At 38.5% G+C, this 21,321-nt stretch overlaps 1 protein-coding gene across 6 annotated transcripts in view; it reads right to left on the bottom strand.

Annotated features, from left to right (window-relative positions):
- Positions 1–16,857, bottom strand: part of CBLB (Cbl proto-oncogene B) — a 223,782-nt gene extending 206,925 nt beyond the window's left edge. For 4 of the 6 annotated variants that reach the window (XM_040225399.1, XM_040225415.1, XM_040225426.1 and 1 more), the window contains exons 1-3: positions 16,723–16,857; positions 15,203–15,384; positions 2,169–2,419 (exon numbers count right to left, since the gene is read on the bottom strand). In XM_040225399.1, coding sequence (XP_040081333.1) covers positions 2,169–2,419; positions 15,203–15,370 — 419 coding nt within the window. In that variant the 5' untranslated portion in view covers positions 15,371–15,384; positions 16,723–16,857. Of the gene's footprint in view, positions 1–2,168; positions 2,420–15,202; positions 16,193–16,722 lie in introns of those variants that run through there. The other 2 variants (XM_040225406.1, XM_040225446.1) reach the window with 2 other exon arrangements.
- Between the last annotated feature and the right edge of the window lie 4,464 nt (positions 16,858–21,321).

The following is a 21,321-nucleotide window of genomic DNA, read 5'->3' as shown; positions in this document are numbered from 1 at the left end:
TATACACTTTCTCACTGACCTGATAACCTAAAAAGTAAAATTCTTAACCATGCACTGCTAGGTTAAGAATTTCAGGGCTACCAAATCTGATTAAGATGTAGAAAGATATTTCTAAAACAACTTAATTTTATTAGATCAATGGCAAAATTACAAGGTAAAAATACAGTTTTAAACACAAACGTGTCTTTCCTTAACCTTGGACCATTCTTGGAAAGTCTGTAAGAAACCAACACTATGATAGCTCTCTTCCTTATTTCCAGAACCCTGTGGCAATTCAAATTCCCATTAATAGGCCTGGACAGAGTCTCAGAGTTGAAGCTAAAAGGCAACTAACTAACTGGAAGATTCACCACCCTCAAGATGTGTAAACTGTGGTCCAATAATATTAAGTGATGAGCCCACAGCTACATAATTGGTTAGACTCCTATGATTATGTTAGGATTCATCACTAGTTTAGAGAGCAAATTATAAATAAGTAAACATTCATGCCATTTTACCTTTGGCAGAGGGTTTTCCTACATTTAAATTTGATGGTTTTCCTCACTCTGGGTATTTGTTTGGCTGGTATTTACAACTTCAGTGTCTACATACATAGATAACTGAATTTTCTGTTATACAATCTTATATTTCATTAGACTAAAGGAGGCAACTGTTTCTGACCTGTAATAGAAATTTCTTAGAAGTTTTTCCACTATCTAAGGAAACTAAAATCCAAAGACATTAAGAGTCTTAAACTAAAATTCACCTCAACTACATTAAGACATTATATACTTTAATTAATATTTGTTTTACAGTCCGGAAATATAAATAGACGATCACTATCTAGATATATTCTAGATATAAATGTCCCAGAAACGGAAAACGCTATTATTTTTTCTATTCAGCTAAAGACAGATCATGAAATTTAATGTTGAAAAAGCCAAACAACAAACTTTAATGAAGAATCTGCAAGTCAAAAATTCTGGCTATGAAATGAGGATTCAGTTGATGTTACTTCAGGCATCAACACTCCAGCTTCTCGCTTAACAAAGAATAGGAATTGAAGTTACATCTGCCACTCATATCTAGCACACCCACACATCCAACCAAGACTCTGTCCTAAAGACACTGTCCAATACCAAATGCTGGCTGAGTTGAGCAACAGAAACTCTTCACTGCCAGTGGGGATGTAAACTGTACAGCCACTTTGCAAAACAATTTGGAAACTTCTTACAAAACTTCACATAGGCTTATCATAATATCAAGTAATTATGCTCCTAAGTATTTGCTCAAATGAGCTGAAACTGAAATTTATGTCCACACAAAATCCTACACATCAGTATTTATAGCTGCTTATACATAACTGCCAAAACTTGGAAGCAACCAAGATCGCCTTCAATAGATGAGTGGGTTAAACAAATTGTACTACATCCACATAATGGAATATCACTCAGTAATAGAAATCAACTATTAAGCTATGAAAAGATACTGGGTAACCTTAAATACAGGCTGTTAGGTAAAAGAAGCCAGTCTAAAAAGGTTACATATTACATGATTTCAACTATATGCCATTCTGAAGAAAGCAAAACGATAGGGACTAAAAAGATGACAACTGCCAGGGCTTCAAGAGGTGTGGTGGAGGCAGGCAGGGAAGGAAACAATGAACAGGTCAGGCACAGGGCATTTTTAGAGCAGTGAAACTATTCTCCATGATCCTACAGAGATGGATACATGACCTAATTATACCTGTGTGGAAATTCATAGAGCCATGCAACACAAGCAGTGAACCCTAACAGACACTATGAACTTTAGTTAATAATACTGTATCAATATCAGTTCATCAGTATAACAGAAGTACCATACTTGGCAAGCTGTTAAGAAGAAACTGGCACTTGGAGGAAGGAGGTAAATGGAACTCTACTTTCTGAACAACTTTTCTGAAAACTAAAACTTCTCTGAAAAATAATGCCTATTCAGAAAAATAAGAACATCGTCTCATGAACTAGCTCCTGACACAGATAATTTTGTGCAAACCTTGTATAAAATTACAAGGTTTAAATAGTGTGTAAAGCAAATACACAAATGCAATATTTCCCTTCAAACACACACATGGTGACATTTATCCTAACCATGAAATAAAAAGCAACATCGACTAACACTAAGAAAAATAAAATCTGAAATAATCTTACCTGTCCTGTGACTGCTCTTCATACATCCTCTCCTTGCCTTCTTTAAAGAGCCTTATTGCCCTTTTTGACTTTTTCATTAGACTATCAATGTAGATTTTAAAATATTCATTCTCACTGAGTTGGGCAAGTTTCTGGTTGTCATCATATTTACTCAATATAAGTCTCAAATGCTGATATGTATCAGGTAAAATATCAAGTATATATGGTGGGCTATTTTTCAACTGAAGTTTGGGGTTTTGGCACAGTCTGACCTAAAAGAAACAAGGACAGAAATAAAACATTTTCATGTGAACTGCAACACTTTCTTCCACAGAAAAACTGAAAAATTAACAAACTATGTACTATTTCTTTGCTTTGCATAAAACAAATTTTGACTTTAAAACTATAATCACCAACCTACAAAGAATTAAATTCTCAACTGTTCTCAATTAAATCCTATTTTCTTTTGCTCTCATTCAGTTTCTCTGTCAGACCTTTACTTGCAACCCCAAAGTTTTCATCCTCTCTTTAATATCCCATTGTTCACAGCTTAACAGAACACCAACATGCTAGTTATTGTACATCACTAACAGTCTTTTTTTTAAACAAAAATGAGGGAACAGGCCTCACCTGCTGGCCTATCTTAAAGTCTCACATTCAGATATTATTTTCCCAACTAAAGCTATTTGATTTATTTTATGTTTTGGTATGCCGTTCCGAAACACTGAGGAGACTAAAACAGGTACGATTTTAATAACCGAATTATTAAGTAGCAAATGGGTGTTAGGTCAGAACAAGTCTTTTCCACCTCTTTACATTACATCCAAGGCTTAGAAACACCTGCTACATAACGGTTCAGTCATTCCATCAGGCGTCACCCAACCACTGGGGCATTCAGGGCCGAGTGCAGAACTGAAAATACCTTCTGTTAGAAAAAAAAAGGCTGAATTCTACTACTACATTCGCTGGTACACGTTCATGTGATTTAGTCAAGAGTAAGTTGACCCATCTCATTCTTACCCCTCCAACCACAGTATAAAGAGCCATCCAATTCAACATTTAAATGTAATCATTGGGAACTGCATGAGTGTGTACATAAAGATGCCCACTTTAACAAAAGGCAAAACGTACACCTAAAGGCAGATTTACTGAGAAGCTTGTGATTACTTGGCCCCCTTCTAAAGCTTTCATCATAAATCTTTCTGCAAAGTTTTCAAGAGCAAGGTATTTTAAACACAGCTGGCTAAGATTTCTGTCTTTTTCCCAGTGTGACATCCTTTCTGTCAAACCGAGCCTTCTACTGGGTGGCACTGAAGTGGTGGGGGTCATGTCTGGAGTCTGGCTAATGCAAATTTGGGTTGAACATACATTTAGTTTGACTTTAATGGAAAGTGAATGTAAAGAACACAGTCCCTTCTGAAACTAGTTAAATCATTGCCAGCAGCTGTGATAAAAAAATGGCTTCAGGAACATTTCAAGTGTCTCTGATGCTGACCAGCCCAGCACAGGAGTAGAAAGGTCACGTTCGAATTTCCTGGTACCCGGGACTGGTGGCATATGTGAGCAATGTAAGAGAGTCAAAGCATAAAGTGTACAGAGCCTAGATTACTTCTCTGATGTTTGTGGACTTAACTTTTTTTAATTTATAACTTGTGACTTTTTATTGTTCTAAAAAAATACACTTTCACACCCAATTTTGTATTTTTTTTTCTCTTTAAAAGACCACTCTAAATTTCAGGTTCCACAAAACATGGATGCACTTTTGGGTACCCATAAAAGTGATGGGACTAAATGAAAAAGAGTTGCTTAAGAACTACAAACACAATGAATCAAGGAAACAACAAATGAAGAAAGCTCTCTTAAACTTACTTTCTCAATTGCTTTCTTGAGAAATAACCATATCATCTTTTGTGAGGAGAAAAATCTGACTCAAACTATCAAGCATCAGCTCCTAAGACAAACATTTCTCACATTAACAATGGGCATTTTATCTCCCTCCTTTTTGTATACAGTGCCTAAAATAATTATCCAGCATATCAGTCAGTTCAGTTGCACAGTCACATCCGACTCTGTGCAACCCCATGGACTGCAGCACACCAGGGTTCCCTGTCTATCACCAACTCCTGTAGCTTGCTCAGACTCATGTCCATCAAGTCAGTGATGCCATCCAACTATCTCATCCTCTGTCGTCCCCTTCTCCTAAAGATTATCCAGCATGTAGTACAGAACTAATAAACGGATGTATAAATGGTTGGTTGATCTGATTCTGAAATTCTTTATATATATTTTTACACACAAATATTATATTACTTTCCCATTTTCATGACTGAATTATACATAATTTTTCCCCCCCTAAAGACTGATGATGTCTCAAATATATCAATGACTTAACAAATTCTGGTTAAATCAAGAACGTTTCTCAATTCTTAAAACTAAAAGATAGTATCACAAATATATACAAATTTCAGAAGTATCACCAACAATATCCTACAACAGGTAATTTAATTTTAGCAACATAAAACTTTGTACAATATGTCACCAGACTGATAAATTATTAACCTGCAGTTAGGGGACCAGGCAGCTTTAAATTCATTTCCTCTAACTGGTGAATTTTTTAACTGATAAATAAAAAAATTCTCTCAGGTATTTTTTTCAGACATTGCAAAGTACTGTAGTTTAATAGATTCTTTTAAACATTACAGATTTTTCATTTCCTATTCGCTACCTGAACTTATTTCTCATTTGCTTTATTTAAACTGTAATTCCATCTGAGAATTTATTGCTTTATTCAGTAAAATTGTTTGATAACTACTATATACCAGGTACTGAGCTCAGTGCCAGGAAATTATAGATGACTAGAGCACACTTCCTGCCTTAAGGAGTCTGGCAGAAGAGACCTAGTTCTCTATAATTAACTTAGGAGCAATGTAATTCTTGCTCTAAGGGATCTTAGTAAAGATCCTGTCCAATCCATTCATTTTCAGATAAAGAAACTAAGAACTACAAAGATTAAGGGACTATTAAAAAATCATTAATCCAACACAAGAGTCTGCATCTTATGAATCTCAGGCTGGTCTTCCTTTTAACTATATCACAACTTAATTAGAATTGGGCATATAATTAATGATCCCTGGCTAAACTCATTTACATTTTTATTTTATTCCATTTGTGAATTTACATGAACTTCAGGACCCATTTGTTAATTCTACAAATGTTGGTGCATCAGGCATTGTTTCCAGCCCTAGGGAATACAGCAAGGAATAAATCAAAGACCTGTCCTCAAGGAGTTTTCTAGTGAAAAAAAATCAGTGGCTTGAAAAAGAATGACAGGAAAATGGGAGCGCTGTAATGGAGGAGAGTACAAAGTGCTGGAGGAGGAATGAAGCAGACACGTCCATGTGGCAGTACCATGAAAGGCATACCTAAATTTGCAAAAGGAACATTCCAGGCAAAGGGATGTGCAAAGGCTGAGAGGCCCCCGAGAGCAGGGTATGTGAAAATGAGTCAATGCAATCACTCTAAAAGGTGGACGCAGAGGAAGCCCGTGGTGAGTGGAATGAGGAGCTCTGAAATAGGCTAGAGTCAGTTCAGCCCTTATAGGCCACACAGTTTTCTAAATCTGCACTTGGGCAAGCGCAACATAAAATGCTGAACTACTACCGTAGGCCACTAAGTGTGCAGTTCATCAGGTGGATTAGTATTAAACTCTGTGATTTATGACAGCTCCTGCAGAAAATGAATAACCTTATACCAGGACTACTACTTCTAAGCAGGTCAAATTCAATTCAATTCAATAAATATTTATTGAGTGCCTGCTATGTGCAAGGAACTACGAAAGCCAGGGAGATAAAAACTGCTTTTATAAAGACAGTATTTTAAGGAGAAAAATCAAGCTCACCACAAGGTTCAAGTTCAAATTCAAATGACTTAGATGTCTTCTAGAACTGTCTAAGTTGCTCCCTAGAATGACAGCAGGTCCCAACACAGAAGAACTTTCACGGAGAACAAATCTACAGTCACATTACACAATGATGGACTTTTTAAGGCACCAACTGGTACACAAAAGGATTGATTCATTACTCTTTGCTTTTGAACTGAAAGGTAAAACATTTAGTGTTGGAATTGGGCTAAAAATTCCATTATAGTCAGTGACTCAAAGGGTTTTAAAGAAGACTTTGGAGAGCACCGAGACCAACTCCTTCCTTGTGACATGACAACACTTAAACACAGAAATGGAATTTTGTGGAGTTTACTGCTCAGAACCCCGCCTTCTGAACTTACAAGTGAGGCACTTTCTCCTTAAAGGTAGACAGCTGCCTGATGTAAATCTTGAAATGTGTTTAAAGATTTTTAAGTAGACTTCTCTGTGTATGTCTATATATACATCATCCCACACACATCAAAAATACATTTTATATATATTATATATACACTGTGTATTTCAATAAATACATGAATATGTATTCAGATATATAAAATATATATTCAGACATATCAATGCAAAGGCACAAATGTAAACACAGGATTTACTAGTGCTATAAGAATTCTCAAAGCCATTAATTATTTTTGGAACATTCTCGCATTTAAACAGTTTCCTGACTGTGCTTTAATTAAAATTTCTAGCCAAAAGGTAACAAAGAAGTATTAGGTCAGCTAACATATTTCCTGCAAACAAGATTCAAACCAACCCCTGAAATCTATGAAAAAAATTTTACTGAAGTAAATGGAAACTTCAACAGTAAGGAACTGGGTGTATACCACAGCAGACATTCATTATAACGTACACCTCACTTCATGAAGCACTCAGTTGTATTAAATCAAGTATTATACCTTTAAAGTGAAATATCGCATTTTTTAAAGACAGTATGGGAAGTGTGAAAGAAATCCTTATTTGTGCTTCCCAGGTAACTAACTGTTCTAAGAGATTCCTTATTGCAGTTACTTAAAAGCATGTTGTTATGATAATAAGTATCTATGAGTTCTTCAGATTCTTTACATTTTATCTCAGTAAATCACCACTAAGTATATAAAAGTATAAGAACTTGTACAGCATAAAATGTAAAAAAATAGAAAAATAAAATAGAACTCTTTCTACATAAGAGTATTAACTGGGCAAAACCAGAAGGTTAACATATAATTGGTTATGAATCTGGAAGTTACTCATAGTAGGATCTGGGAAAACCACCAACTTTTTTTATGGTTTTCAAAGTTTTCTTTAGAAGACTAATGTATTAAAAAGCACCATTAAATAACTGTCTGGTTGTATTGAGGTCAATTATTTATTCATTTGTTCACTATCTCTCCATATGAGGATGGAACTTCTTAAGGGTGAAGGGTATATCTGTCTCACTGGTCTTTCTCCATCACGTAATATAAGATCCTGCATATAGTAGCTGTAAAAAATTTCAATTGAGGGAAGTAGGAAGATATGGAGGAAAGAAACAAAATAAGGAGGAACCTCTCAGAAGTCCTATTACAAAAAGAATATCCCCATCTATACTGAATAAATCTGTCGACATGTGTACAAAGCTTGGAGAACTTGATCATTACAAATACAGAGGTAAAGGTCCTTTTATTTCTTGCATAAACAGGAAGAGTCATACATACTTGAATCTTCATATCATGAGCATAAGTCATATGTGCTTAAATCTTCATACCATGAACACAGGCCTGAGAATCAGTCAGACCTGGGATCTAGCCCCGGCATTCACTAGCTTTACAACCTTGGGCCAGTTTCTTCTCCAGGAAACCATGGAAACTTCTAAAGATGTTACAAAGTCTCAGAAGAGGAAAAGTAAGTGCTCAACACAACACTTGGCACACAGTGGGCACTGGCAACTTTTTAGGATTTCTTCCCCTTCCATATTAAACCACAATACAGCAGAACCACTGCAAGTTTTGCAAAGGCAGGAGAATTAGACCAGAGGCACTGGCCACCTTATTGGGGATCATTAAAAGTTCTTTCATTTAGTGCATGTGTGTGTAGACATGTGCACACTTGGTCGTGTCCAACTCTGTGGCATCCTATGGACTATGGCCAGCCAGGCTACTCTGTCCATGGGATTTTCCAGGCAAGAAGACAGGAGTGGCGTGTCATTTTCTCCTCCAGGGGGAGTCTTCCTGGTCCAGGGATTGGAGCCACGTCTCCCGTGGGTGAGATTCATTACCACTGAGCCATTGCTGAAGGCCATAATTAGTTCCTAAAGTTTGCTATACTACCTGAAATCCTTACAAAGTCTCCTGCTTTGGGCAGAATAGCAGCAAATAAGACCAGGTCACTACTCCTCATGTGGAATCAGTACATCGGTACTCAGCTGATCTGAAATCTTTTGAAAGGTAGAATACTGAAGTAGTATTTTTGTAATTCCTAATGAAAAATAGTGCAAGCTTAACAATTATTTAATGTGTTAAACAGCTAAAAATTTAGTCAGATATTTTCCAAGCATTTCTTTAATGACTAGGAGAAAATCAGAATCTTACAAATAAATTTGTAAAAAAATCTTAAATACGTGCCCAAGCAGAGTAGACACAAACAATACTGTGGTGTCATTTAAGGTGCAGCATGTTTTAAGGTGATCTTAATATAAAGGTTCAGGACTGATTTCCATTTCAGTTTTTTTAACTTACATACACAGTTAACTGCTGGAAAACTAGCTTAAATATATATTGTTTAATCTATAATATGCAATTTGAAAATATGGTTTAAATATTACAAATATGAGTTAAAACACTTCCTGACAACCCTAAGTAAAATTTACAAATTCCTCCATAACTTTGCTGTATATTTCCTCATTTCCCTCTTATCTACATATAAATAGTTACCTACCAAGGATTACCTTTCTACTTGTTCTGAGCCTTTCCTTCCCACAATGTAATCCACAATACTACTTTATCAATTACTTCTTCTTCCATCTTAAATCACTCCCTACCTATATTCCTTCCCCTCAATTCTATGAACCTCTACAATAGCATCCCCACACACACAAGGCTGTGCTCTGCTCAAATCCTCAAGCTATCATAACTTTCTTTCTTTATGCTAGTTGTCCCAGTTCTAGAACAATTTTGTTGAATTCACATACTGAATTTAATCTAGCTGTCATTGATGTGACATGGAAAGATAAACAATGGCCCTGACTCAAGAAATGTAATGATTTCTTAAATTTTCATTCAGCTTGGATTTTTCCATTTAAGCTTATTAATTTTCTTAGATGTTGAAATTACTTCCTTATAAAGCTCTCTGTACCCAGGAAATCAATATGCTCTCATTCCTTTCCTATCTGTTCCATCACTGTTCTTTGTAGGATTCTTTCTCCTTCACCACCATCTAATTATATATACAAAACCAATACAGCCAAAAATTCCAATCTCTGACTTTTTCTCCCCAACTCTCACCTTCTAGTCTGCCTTCCAAATCTCTTGCTGTTCTACAGCTTGAAATACCATCTCTATGGGCATATCTACCAAACACACACCTCTAGTTTTAATTTCTCTCTTTAACTGCATATTCAACTTTGTGACTTCAAAATGGATATTTCACTCTGGCATGTCAAACTCAACATGGCCAAGAAACAAACATCATGCACCAGGCCCCAAGCTTCCTCTTTTTCTTCGTATGTTCCTTATCTCATTAAGGGCATCACTGCTTTTAGAGTCAACTAAGCTGAAAACCTCAAGAGCCACTTTCACTTCAACTTCTCCTTCATCCTCTATCTCTGAAGGGTCACCAGGACCTTAGGTTTTACTCCAAAATGTCTCCCACATTTGCTATATCTACTGTCAATTTTCTAGCACAGCCCTGTATTATTTCTTACCCAGTCTGTTTTAATTTCTCTTGGTCATTAGTTCTACCTTTAAAGGGGTTTTCCCCCTCTTAAGTCATCCTTTCTGGAGTCAAGAAAGTAACGGACCAACACTGCCTTGACATTCTCTCATTATGCTCAAACATTTCAGTGGTCCTCTGCCTACTAAATGAAAGTCCAAATTCCTTAACAAAACACTCAAAGTCTCTTTAACCTTCTCTAACTTTCCTTCGCTCACTCCATCATCTCCCTTTACCCATCTCTCCTTCAGCCTGATGTGTCCTCCACCTCACTGGAATCCAAAACACCCTCTAAAAAACAGCTAGATAACACTACCAGCTATACTACACCATACTGCCTACACCAACTTTCCACCCTAGCCAACGATACTCACATACTACATTACAGCACTTTGTGGTTCCCTCAGTCGTGTCAGACTGTTTGCAACCCCATGGACTGCAGCACACCAGGCTTCCCTGTCCTTCACCATCTCCTGGACCTTGCTCAAACTCATGTCCATTGAGAAGATGATGCCATCCTTATTTACACCGTATTACAGCACTTACTATATCTTCCAGGATAACATAGTTATTTATGATTGTCTATCTTTCCATACTTGGCATATAATTAATGAATGATGAAATCATTAATAGCACAGAAAGCAAATTTGAAAGAAAGAAGTTGATTCAAAAATCTGAATGATTATAATTTTATAGGAGTTAAATGATTACTAACTAATGAAGCCTTCTATTAAAGGTATGCTCTGTATCACAAGGATAAACCCAGGGAACTCTTGGGAAGATTCCTTTACATCTTTTACTTTATCCGAAAGTTTTACCTAGAAAGGACAGGAAGCAAACTTTGGGATCACTTCATTTATCTAAGCACAAATTCAAAAACCTAACTCAGTACTAAACAAAATAACCCAGATATGTATCGCGTTATCCTCTATCCAAGCCTATTTGGGCCCATGATCCTGCTAATAGAGAACAACCTCATGAGGAAAATGAAATATGTGAAGAATAATTCAAATAAATGATATTCCCTATTCCAAGAGCCCAAGGACGGTGATATTCTCAAACCCATCAAACACAAACAACTGGCATCCGAAAATAAAGTTTTAGTCTACGTGCAATATTTTTCAGAGGTATGAGTAAATTAACTTAGAAAAGAATACTGACTATTTTTTAATAGCTGTATGTATTTTAAGACATTTTGACTGAAAAGCTTTAAAATATATTATAGTTGAAATGAGATTACAAAGACAGAGAATAAATTAAATTCCAAGCTTGCAAATGTATTAAATGCACTGAGGACAAAAGGCAGGAAAAGGCTGTTTGGCATCATCACTTTTTAAATGCTTTTAAAACTCTGTCAGTAATATAATTTCAAATAAGTGACAAGGACAGCAAGACAAAAACATAGGCAGGTACTCAACTTGTTTTGCTCTTTGGCATCAATTAATTATTTTTTAATTTCCTGAACATCCATGTATGCTCAGTACATTTAGTATTTATTAGATGGAAAATTATTTCTTCCACTTTCCATCACCTGGCTAAGATGTTTGTGAAAATCATACTCAGGAACCTCACATTAATAAATCATCACTCCTACACACTGATTAGCAATCATTTCCTTACCCTCACCACAGCATTTTCAACAAGAATACAATAATGCCTTTCCTAAAGGCAGTGGCCAGCAGAACCCAGACAGACAACAGGCTAAGCAGTGGCCAGAAGAAAAACAAGGCAGATGTTCTTGACTCTGCTCCCAATGTACTTTGTATAGGTCTGTATTACAGACCTCTCCATATGACATGGCAATTACCCACTTACATGCCTGGCTCTGATAATGGTCTTGGAGCTTCCTTGACAGGTGTAGGGCAGATTTATATCTTGTCTAGCTTTGCATCTCCAGGTAACAAGAACTTCATAGAAAACACAGTAGGTCCTCAATAAATGTTTAAGTGTTTAAGAACCTCCATCTCTGGAAGGGTTTTGGAACAGACTCCACATTTCAGGTGTATATGAACCTCACTGTGTATTCATGACTAATAGTTCTGTCTCTGTATCAGAGAGGCATCCACTGATCTGAACAGTTTGGGGTCAGCTATTGACTTCCACTGACACATGGAGCTAAGACCAGAAAAGATATCTAAAATAAATGAGATGCTTTAAGATATGTTACTATTCTGTTACTATTCTTTTCCTCAGTAAATGTACCATGTTAAGTTTGTGCCACTGATGTTTTCTTTCAAAACACTTTACACCTTACAAGGAACACAACTGAGCAATTACTCCCTCCTACTCTCAGTGACCTTGCATAGAAAGCTTGCCCTCTGAAAACATAACAGTTAGCTAGAACTGGAATCTCAGTTGACTGTTTTAAATTCTAGAGGCCAGGGAATGGTGTAACTACACACTTACTTGGTTTTTCCCCTACAGTCTAAGACTGCTTCATAAGCCCTGTGAGATAAGTTATTTTACTTTGTAGGTAGCTGAGACATACTGTACTTGGAGCTTGTTTACAAATTTACACTTCGAAGATTTGACCTTATTGAAGAGGTTTTATAAAGAAAAATGCTGGATACTTCATCCTCTCTTCTACATAACTACCAGTTAGATTTGAAAGTTACTATTGTTATTCACAAGCTAAACTCCAGCTATGGCAGTTATTTTACAAAACAGTTAGGCAATGTGTCAAGGGATTACCTTTTGGACTAATAATAAAGTTCCTGATGTAATCACCAGGACAGTGTTCATAATATGAATCACTTCCTTCACCACTGACAAGCAGAAAGATAAACACATGTGGGGGGTTCTTCTACACTATACAATTAAATAAAATATTCTTCCAATTAGTACCTATCAGTGCTTTTTTATTACTGTGAGATAGAGTAACAATAAACGTACTAGACATTCATAATGATTTACATGGTTTCCCTCCACAAAGCCCACAAATGCATAAACGAACACAACAATTTTCAGCCTTGACAGATAATGAAGACAAATAGAGAAAGCCACACAATGCACCTTTGCCAATACCTGTACCCACATTCCACTAAATAGAGACTTCAGGTAATAGATTTCCTCCTGAGTCAAGATTCTCAGTTGGAGAGGCTAAACGCAAACCCACAAAAGGGTTAATAAAATAAACAATGGCAGAAGCCATTTTTTTTTAACCATAACCCATCTATTTTACCATAACCCATGATGAAATAATTAAGAGAGAATAAAACTTAGGTCAACAATCAGTTACAGGCCAAAATTACGTTTCAAAAATAATGACTCTATTAACCATAGTTTACCACTTCCTCATACAGATCTTTTTCATTTGATGTTCTAATATTTACTTACAATTGTACAAACTCTGACCACTCAAAGAAGGGGGTGGAAAGAGAGGAGACCTCCCCAGTATAACCTGACCCATTTTTGCCCACTCATATAACAGATAAGTTAAAGAAAAACCTTGACTCTCCTCTTAAGCCCAACTAGTGATACAAGCATGAGTGACTTTAAATTGCTTACTCCTCAGAAAAGCAAAGACAGCTAGTATTGTGCCTGCCAAATATACACAATTTTTCCAACTGCATACTCCTCATTCTTAAGTATCCAATGTTAAAATGAAAACTTGACCTCAAGCAGCAAGTTGCAATGTTCTGACACTATGACATCATTCTATCTGAAGTACTTTAAAATCACAATTTGAATAATTGGCAGAAGTTTAAATAGGTCACACTGAAGCCCAAAACTAAGGATATTTATCTGACAAAAGTATTCTGGCTCTGCCTTTAGTGCCACCAGCCATAGAATGCCAGGCCTATCGTTCATCTACCCATCTGTGCTTTTCATAAGGATAAACAAAAATAAAGTAAATCTTATCCCCTTCCAGTATTGCTACCACCACCAATAGTGGCTTTTCGTGGAAAATATTTGAACAGTTATGAAAAAAGTAAAGGTAACTGCTTTACTTTTTACTCTTCATAATATGACTTCATGAAGGCTTTAGCACACAGCTACAAAGAAATATTTTTTTAAAACTTCCATTTCTGCAGGTATAAAGATATCAAGAGCCCTGCATCAATTAATTTTATAACTAGTCCCAAATATCTATCAAATGAAACTATAAAGGGCTACAAACATTTACCAATATATAGCTTATAGTACTACTGATGCAAAAGCAAAAGTATTAATTTTGCACAGCAGCAAGCTACATCTTAGGCTTCCCTGGTGGCTTAGTGGTAAAGAACACACCTGCCAATGCAAGAGACTGGGGTTCAATCCCTGGGTCGGGAAGATCCCCTGGAGAAGGAAATGGCAACCCACTCCAGTACTCTTGCCTGGGAAATTCCAGGGACAGAGGAGCCTGGTGGGCTGCAGTCCATATGGCCATGACTTAGTGACTAAAGCTACATCTTAATCATATTTATTTCATAATCCTACTTAGTAAGACAGGACAGGGACAGCTACAGTTTTCTCAGCAGACCTCTGTAAAGTATTCAGCTTTCCTAGACTTGTCTGGGTACTGACATCCAGCACCATTTCTTCTTGTAACTTGTAGTTCATCTGAAAGCAACATGCAAAAACCACAGAGGTTTCTGATACTCTCAGTCCCACCGCCTCCATCATAAATTTTCCTTTCACAATAAACAATGTGCAATCAAAAAGGTTTCCTGTTTCAAAATGGAATAGATGAAACACACAGTGACTCTACCATTAACAACAACCAAAAAGTTCCTTAATGAAGATGAATTCTCAAAGATGAAAATGGAAACTCTCAAATACTGCTTCCTCACTTAAAGACTAATATGGTTCTTTCCCCAGTAATCATTCTCAGCATCACACACTGTGGATGTCATGAGTAGTCCATCAGAGACTTTTCTTAAATTACTTGTATGCACTCTTTTGTTATCTAAGAGCAACACAACCTTACATAAGACAGAACAAACACTTCCAAACGATTCTAAGCCATGCACCAACAAAGAGCAGCCAACAGTAAAAGCTTTGCATATCTGAGTCATATAGAGGAACTTTGAACCTTGAAGAGTAGGACAAGAGTTTAAAAAAAAAAACAAGTCTTGGCTCTGAATCCAACTTTTCAAAACACCCAGAGCAGATATAAGAAACATGGTCAATCTGAATCAAAAGACTGTTGCCATACCAATAATTATTACTAAATGACAGTACAAACAAAACTGGAGAAACCACATCCAGGGTCAACCCTGCTGTTGTACAGACACAGTCAGACAGAACTTACCACTTTGTCCATGAGTTTCCAAGTTTTTTCCACGGTCCTGCGATCCGCTGCGGCTTGCTTAGGGGGTCCAACTGCATCCTGAATAGCATCAATAAAACCCAAAATCCGTCCTTTTCGGGGGTTTCCTCCTCGACCACCAGGGTTTCTGCCATTCATAGAATTTGCCATCTGGAATCTTAGCTCTTTGAAAGGAAAAAAAAAGTTAGTTGGTCATGAAAATATTTATGCAACAGTAAACAGGTTAACTTGTACCCATTACATCCTCCTCCATCAGTGAGAACAAAATCCAGGGTCCCAGATTCAACTTTTCAATAGCGAGTGACTTTTTCACTCTCAATCTTTACACACAGCACACAGGTTTAGGAGCAATGACCTTAGATCTGTTTTGGGCACACGAAGAGTTAAAGATGCATCATTCTCACATGGCAAGGAGTGAAGGTTTGATTAATACATAACTAAGAAAAAACAGTAACAAAAACTTAGATTTCCTCTAACTACGTAAGAACACATCGGTTTTCTCCCCTCCCTGACTTAACCCTCATTCAAAAGACCAGAACTGAAGCCCCTAGAAAACACTTTGGAAGCCTCACTCAAAAACCGCACTTTCACTGTGAGACTTCGCTAAGTTATATAAACGTAAAGATTATTCTACAGGAGCAGAAAGGGCACGACTGTTGTCAACAAAGGCTGAGGACTTGGATTTTCCCGGCTAAAACCACCAAGTTCGGACTCAGGAACACACGAGCACACAGTTCTTCAAATAACGCGGTTGAGGAGTTGTTCCCAAGTTAAGAGCCAAACGGACCAACAGACAAATAGCCCATTTTAAAAGAGAGTGAGAAACTGACATGAGCGGGCACAGAAAGGAGAGAGAGAGTTCATTTCTTAGGCTTCCTGCATTTCATCTCATCCAAGTCGGGTGGGGGTAGGGGGTCCAAAGCTTTGTCTCGGGACATCTGTGCCTCCCGGCTCAGGCTCCTCCCCTGCCACTCTCGGACCACAGCTTGGCGGGGCGGGGGAGGTGGACAGAGAAAGGACGAAGAACCCCTCCCGCTCCGGCACCCGCAGCCCCGTGCGTCTGGGGCGCTCCGCGTTCAGCTCCCCGGAGGACGCTCCTCGCCGGGTTGTCTGCAATCCCAGGCCCCCGGCTCCCCTGACTCCCTATTCCTCCTTCCCCGGCCCAGCCCGGGTCCCGGCTTTAAATACCCCTCTTCAAAGTGTGACGGCGGCGGCGACAGCGGCTGGAAACCGGGGCTGTCCCCTCTTCCTCCGAGGCCCACGTAGGGTTGCCCCAAGCCCCTTGGGCGGAAAGCAGCGCCGAGCCTCCCCGGCACCCCCTTCCCTCCCGGCGTCCCGGCGCCGTAGAGACACGCGGGTGCGCGGGTCCGACTCTACGCGCACGAGCCCAGGGTGCGTGGGTAGCCCCGGCAGGGTGTGTGTAATCACCGTAAAAGCCCCGCTCCCGAGGAAGGAGCGACCCAGAGACGCCGGCCACCGAGGTGGGGAAACGCAACAATTACCGTCAAAACCAATCCACGCCCGCTTTCCCCTCCCGCCCGACTCTCAGGGAGGCCACGGGACGCCGCAGCAGCACTAGCCGGAGGAGGAGACCACTCGCTGGCCACCCCACCCCTGTAGGATACACACCGAGAGCCAGGCGTGGGGCGGGGCTGAGGGCGGGGCCGCTCGGGGCTAGGCCAATCCAGCGCACCCATGCCCTACCCGACAGCGGGCGGCGCCAATGGACGGGAGGCGCCCGTCCTCCTCGCACTACCACCCGGTCCACGTCTCCCACAGTACACAATGGCCCCAGAGGAAGGCCCTCTCGCCACACGTCCCAATGGAAAAGGATTAGGAGACAAATGAGGGGAGTGGATTCACCCGAGAACGAAAGTCGAAAAGGAAATGGAAGAAAAGATGCAAGGCACTAGGGAATTAACCAATAAGGAGTGGGCGGGTGGGCGTGAACGTTGGGAAACGGAGCCAAAGCGGACTCTGGCTAAAAGGCGGGACTTCCTGCTTCGCTCACCTTCCTAGTCTTTTGTTTCATAGCAACAGAGTAGTGGCTGAGAGGGTGTTGCTTCTTTACTCTGGGCGGATACGAGGCTGAAGAATTCATCTCCTTAGGGCTGCCAAACTTCTACCCAGGACAGCAGCCAAAGGAGTCTAAAGCATGGCTTCTTGTGGACTAGCAAAAAACAGCACACAATCATTCAGCTTCTAAAATGAAGTATAAGCCTTTCACAGAATAGACTAGGGTTAACACCTGATTGCCAACCAAAACTCCCTTAATTTCTGAGCTTATTTCCCTTTTGCCTTTAGTTCTGGAGGAATTGCTGATCAGATATCAGGTTGATGAAAAAGTAAACAATTGACCACGCAGGCCAAATTGTCTGCACTAATCATGCCAGGGCAGTAAAAGAACCAGACTATAGGAACTGCTAATGTGTACACTGCACCTTTTTATTTACTGCAAGTTGCTGTGTAAATGACTGAAGAGGAAACGGCTTTTGTATTTTGTCTGAGTCACCTTTACTCTGTGTCTGCCATTCTCTCCCAGCATTTGTAATCTTGCTGTGGCTCCACCCCAATGTCTTTAGAAAAGCCCGTATCTGACCAGTCTTAAAAAGAAAAAGCTACTGTTCTGGGGCCCTTCTTTCAACAAGATCATAGATTAAATAAATGTCTTCTATTAGCTCCAGCCCCACCACAGGTGCTAACAATTGCTCTGGATTGTTATGCTTCAGAATTTTTTTCCACCTCAGTTGGCAGTGTGGAATAAACTCTACACCTTGGGTTTCTCAGATGTTGTAACATTTTGTTAATTTTAAAAATATTTCTCTAACCAGTTAACCTGATAAGATGTTTCTTAATGGTCCTAACCACTTTCTAGTTAAATAACCGTTTTAGTCCAGTGATAATGACTGTCAAGGATCCTGACTTCTTGTTAACATTCTTTACAGCCCGCAATACAGATGGGTTAAAGTTTTCATTTGATTAAAACAGGCAAAACGTGGTCTTTGCACCTGGTCAGGTGATAAAATATGGTTCAGGAAGTAATTTTGTTTCTTTGCCATTATTTCTATGCCAATAATTAAAGAGTAGTTCCTTGTTTTCACATTGTGTTTATCTACAAAAGAACTGGCTTCTCCATATCTCTTCCACCCATGCAGATCTCCTTTACACATAGTGACAGTAGCTAAATTTACTAGAGACTCCAAAAGGAAAAAAAAAAAAAACTTATTGGGTCACCTTTTAAATAAAGCCCAAAAGAATATATGTATAGAAGGTTTTTCAGCATGTAGGAAAAGAGTAGCTTAAGGAAACATTACAACTAAGTATATACATTCTTATTCATATTCTATACTCATATACTCTAATATTAAACTCATATTCATATCTAGATAAATGCAGAGTAAGTAAAATACATGTTATAGCATGTGGCATTCTTTTGGTGTTAGCTTTGCAACTGAAAGAGATGACTTAGTAAGAAAATAGCACTGACTATGGTATCAAGCATATCACATTGATACAAATTACAAATTTTGTGGGATATGGTTTTATGTATATATAATATATATATATATAACACACATATACACAATGCATACATAATTTATTTTATATATTATAAATAATACCAAGAAATTACAGCTTCATTCTCCACCAGGTATTTTATTAAATCATATTGAGTCTAAGTTAAGTTCTGGTGTAGTACTCCTGCCTGGAAAATCCCATGGACAGAGGAGCCTGGTACTCTGCAGTCCATGGAGTCCCAAAGAGTCAGACATGACTGAGCGACTTCAGTTTGACTTTTCACTCTCCTGCATTGGAGAAGGAAATGGCAACCCACTCCAGTGTTCTGGCCTGGAGAATCCCAGGGACTGAGGAGCCTGGTGGGCTGCCGTCTATGGAGTCGCACAGAGTCAGACACGACTGAAGCGACTTAGCAGCAGCAGCAGCAGCAGCAGCAGCAGCAGCAGGGCTCCCATTTGAACCAGAACTAGGATTCAGGATTTGCTTGTGTCTGATGAACTGAGAGAGTGGTAGCCCTCCCTGCAAACTATTAGCATGAGTAGTTGATGTCTGTGGGAGAATAAAGACCTGCTGGGATGAAACTTTACATCCCAGATGCTTCCAATGAAGACAGAAGAGATAGAATATAATAAAGTACTGCATGCTGAGGGCTATAAATAAAAGCACAAAGAAATGTTTTCATAGGAGACGTTGTGATACTCAGCATAAGCAGTAGTACTTCAAGGGGACAGAATTGGCTAGAGAAATACATTGCTCATTTCTACATGGAACAAGTCGATCTCAAACATGATGCACTTTAAGGTGAATGTGCTATTCTTCAGAAACATGGATATTTGTGACCTAGAGAGAACTTGGGTGTGACACCTTTATAGGGGAGGAGTGTTCTCCTGGAGGATCCTGGCATGAGGGAGAATGGCGTAACTCCTAACAAAGAGCCTTCCTTCCATGCACCATAACAGCCAAGAAGTGAATAATATAAACAAGCTGATTGTAAGTTTATATGAGACCCTTCCCTCAGGACTCTCAGAAAAAAACTGTGAGATGCTATGGCAGAGGTGCTGAGAAACTATAATGGCAGACATGAACCCTTGTTATTTGAGCATTAATACCTGACGTTAATGCTTGTACAGGCTGGTGCCATTTGAGAAAATTCAGGTTAGAATCCTGTCTTTAAACCTGGAGAAAAAAAAAAAAAAATAAGACACCTATGGGGAAACCATTTACAGTTTTTTCCATTTGATTCAATTTTTCTTCTTTCTACTTTCTCCAAATTCACAGGTGACCCATGTGATATTAGACCAGTTGACTAAATAACAAAGTCTCCCTGTAACTTATTTGATCTATAAATAGCCCCTCAAAAAAATTTGTTGAATGAATTGACTGTTTAAGGTTATTCTATAGAAAGTATAAGGTTTCCTGTTTCTGTGTAATGGAGAGTCCCACTTTATTCACAATTTCAAACAAGATGTCACTTTTCCTACCAGGTAGATTTACAGTGCCCCTCCAACTCAAAATCATAATGACACAACACAAAACATTAATCCCCCAGGTATACAGATTCACAGGTTAGAGATAGATAAGTGGATTATTACCTAGTTATATTTTGGTTTACATGTCTACCTTGTTATGGAGAAGGAAATGGCAACCCACTCCATTATTCTTGCCTGGAGAATCTCATTTACTGTAGCCTGCCAGGCTCCTCTGTCCATGGAATCGCAAGAGTCAGACATGACTTAGCAACTAAACTACCACCGCTACCTTGTTAAGGGGAATAGATTTCCATCGTTCCTTAACAACACATATAGTAGCTAGCAGTGAGGGATGCTCGTTTATGAACTTATGAGATATTACCTGAGCCTGAATACTAGTTTGGGATCAACTGAAATTCTTGTTTAGCAACAAAAGCAACAATAAATAATGCTATAACAAGAGGAATCTTATTTCTTTCACACCTAGAAAATGTCTGAAGCTGGGAAGTACAGGTAAGGATAATGGATCCACAATTTTTTCAAGGACCCAAGTTCCTGTGTTTCCTCTGTATCATCCCAGCACCTTCTTTCTCACCCTCAGATCACCTTATGTTCCAAAATGGCCGCTGGTGCTCTAGCTATCACCACTTATTTTCAGGTTAAAAGCTAAGAAGAAAGGTAGAAGGGTGTATCAAACTCCTCCCTGAATCAATTTCCCTTAAGTAATTTTAAGAGAACTCCCACAAATATTTGTCTTTAATAGCTTAAGTCCAGAATTCAGTCTGATGGCCAAACTCAGTTGCTAAAATGTATGGAAAGCAATGTATTTTTTATTATAGAAAGCAATATAGCCAGCTAAAACTTTGAGTTTTATTTCTAAAGAGAAAGAAGTGAATAAATGTTTAGCAAAACACCAGCAAATACTATTACAAAGGTCTTGTTCAAGAAATAAATTTATGATTATTAGATCAGTTCTGAAAACAACTTGAGATTGCAGGTGGCATGAGATAATAACAATTTGAAATACCAGAATAACATATATATGTTTTATATAGTATGTTTATATATATATATGTGAATACAAGAATAACATATATATGTTTTATATAGTAT

The sequence above is a fragment of the Oryx dammah genome, unplaced genomic scaffold, assembly GCF_014754425.2.
Source record: "Oryx dammah isolate SB20612 unplaced genomic scaffold, SCBI_Odam_1.1 HiC_scaffold_2, whole genome shotgun sequence".
Classification (NCBI taxonomy): domain Eukaryota; kingdom Metazoa; phylum Chordata; class Mammalia; order Artiodactyla; family Bovidae; genus Oryx; species Oryx dammah.
The sequence above is the reverse complement of the archived record's forward strand: the minus strand, read 5'-3'. Positions and strand labels throughout refer to the sequence as shown.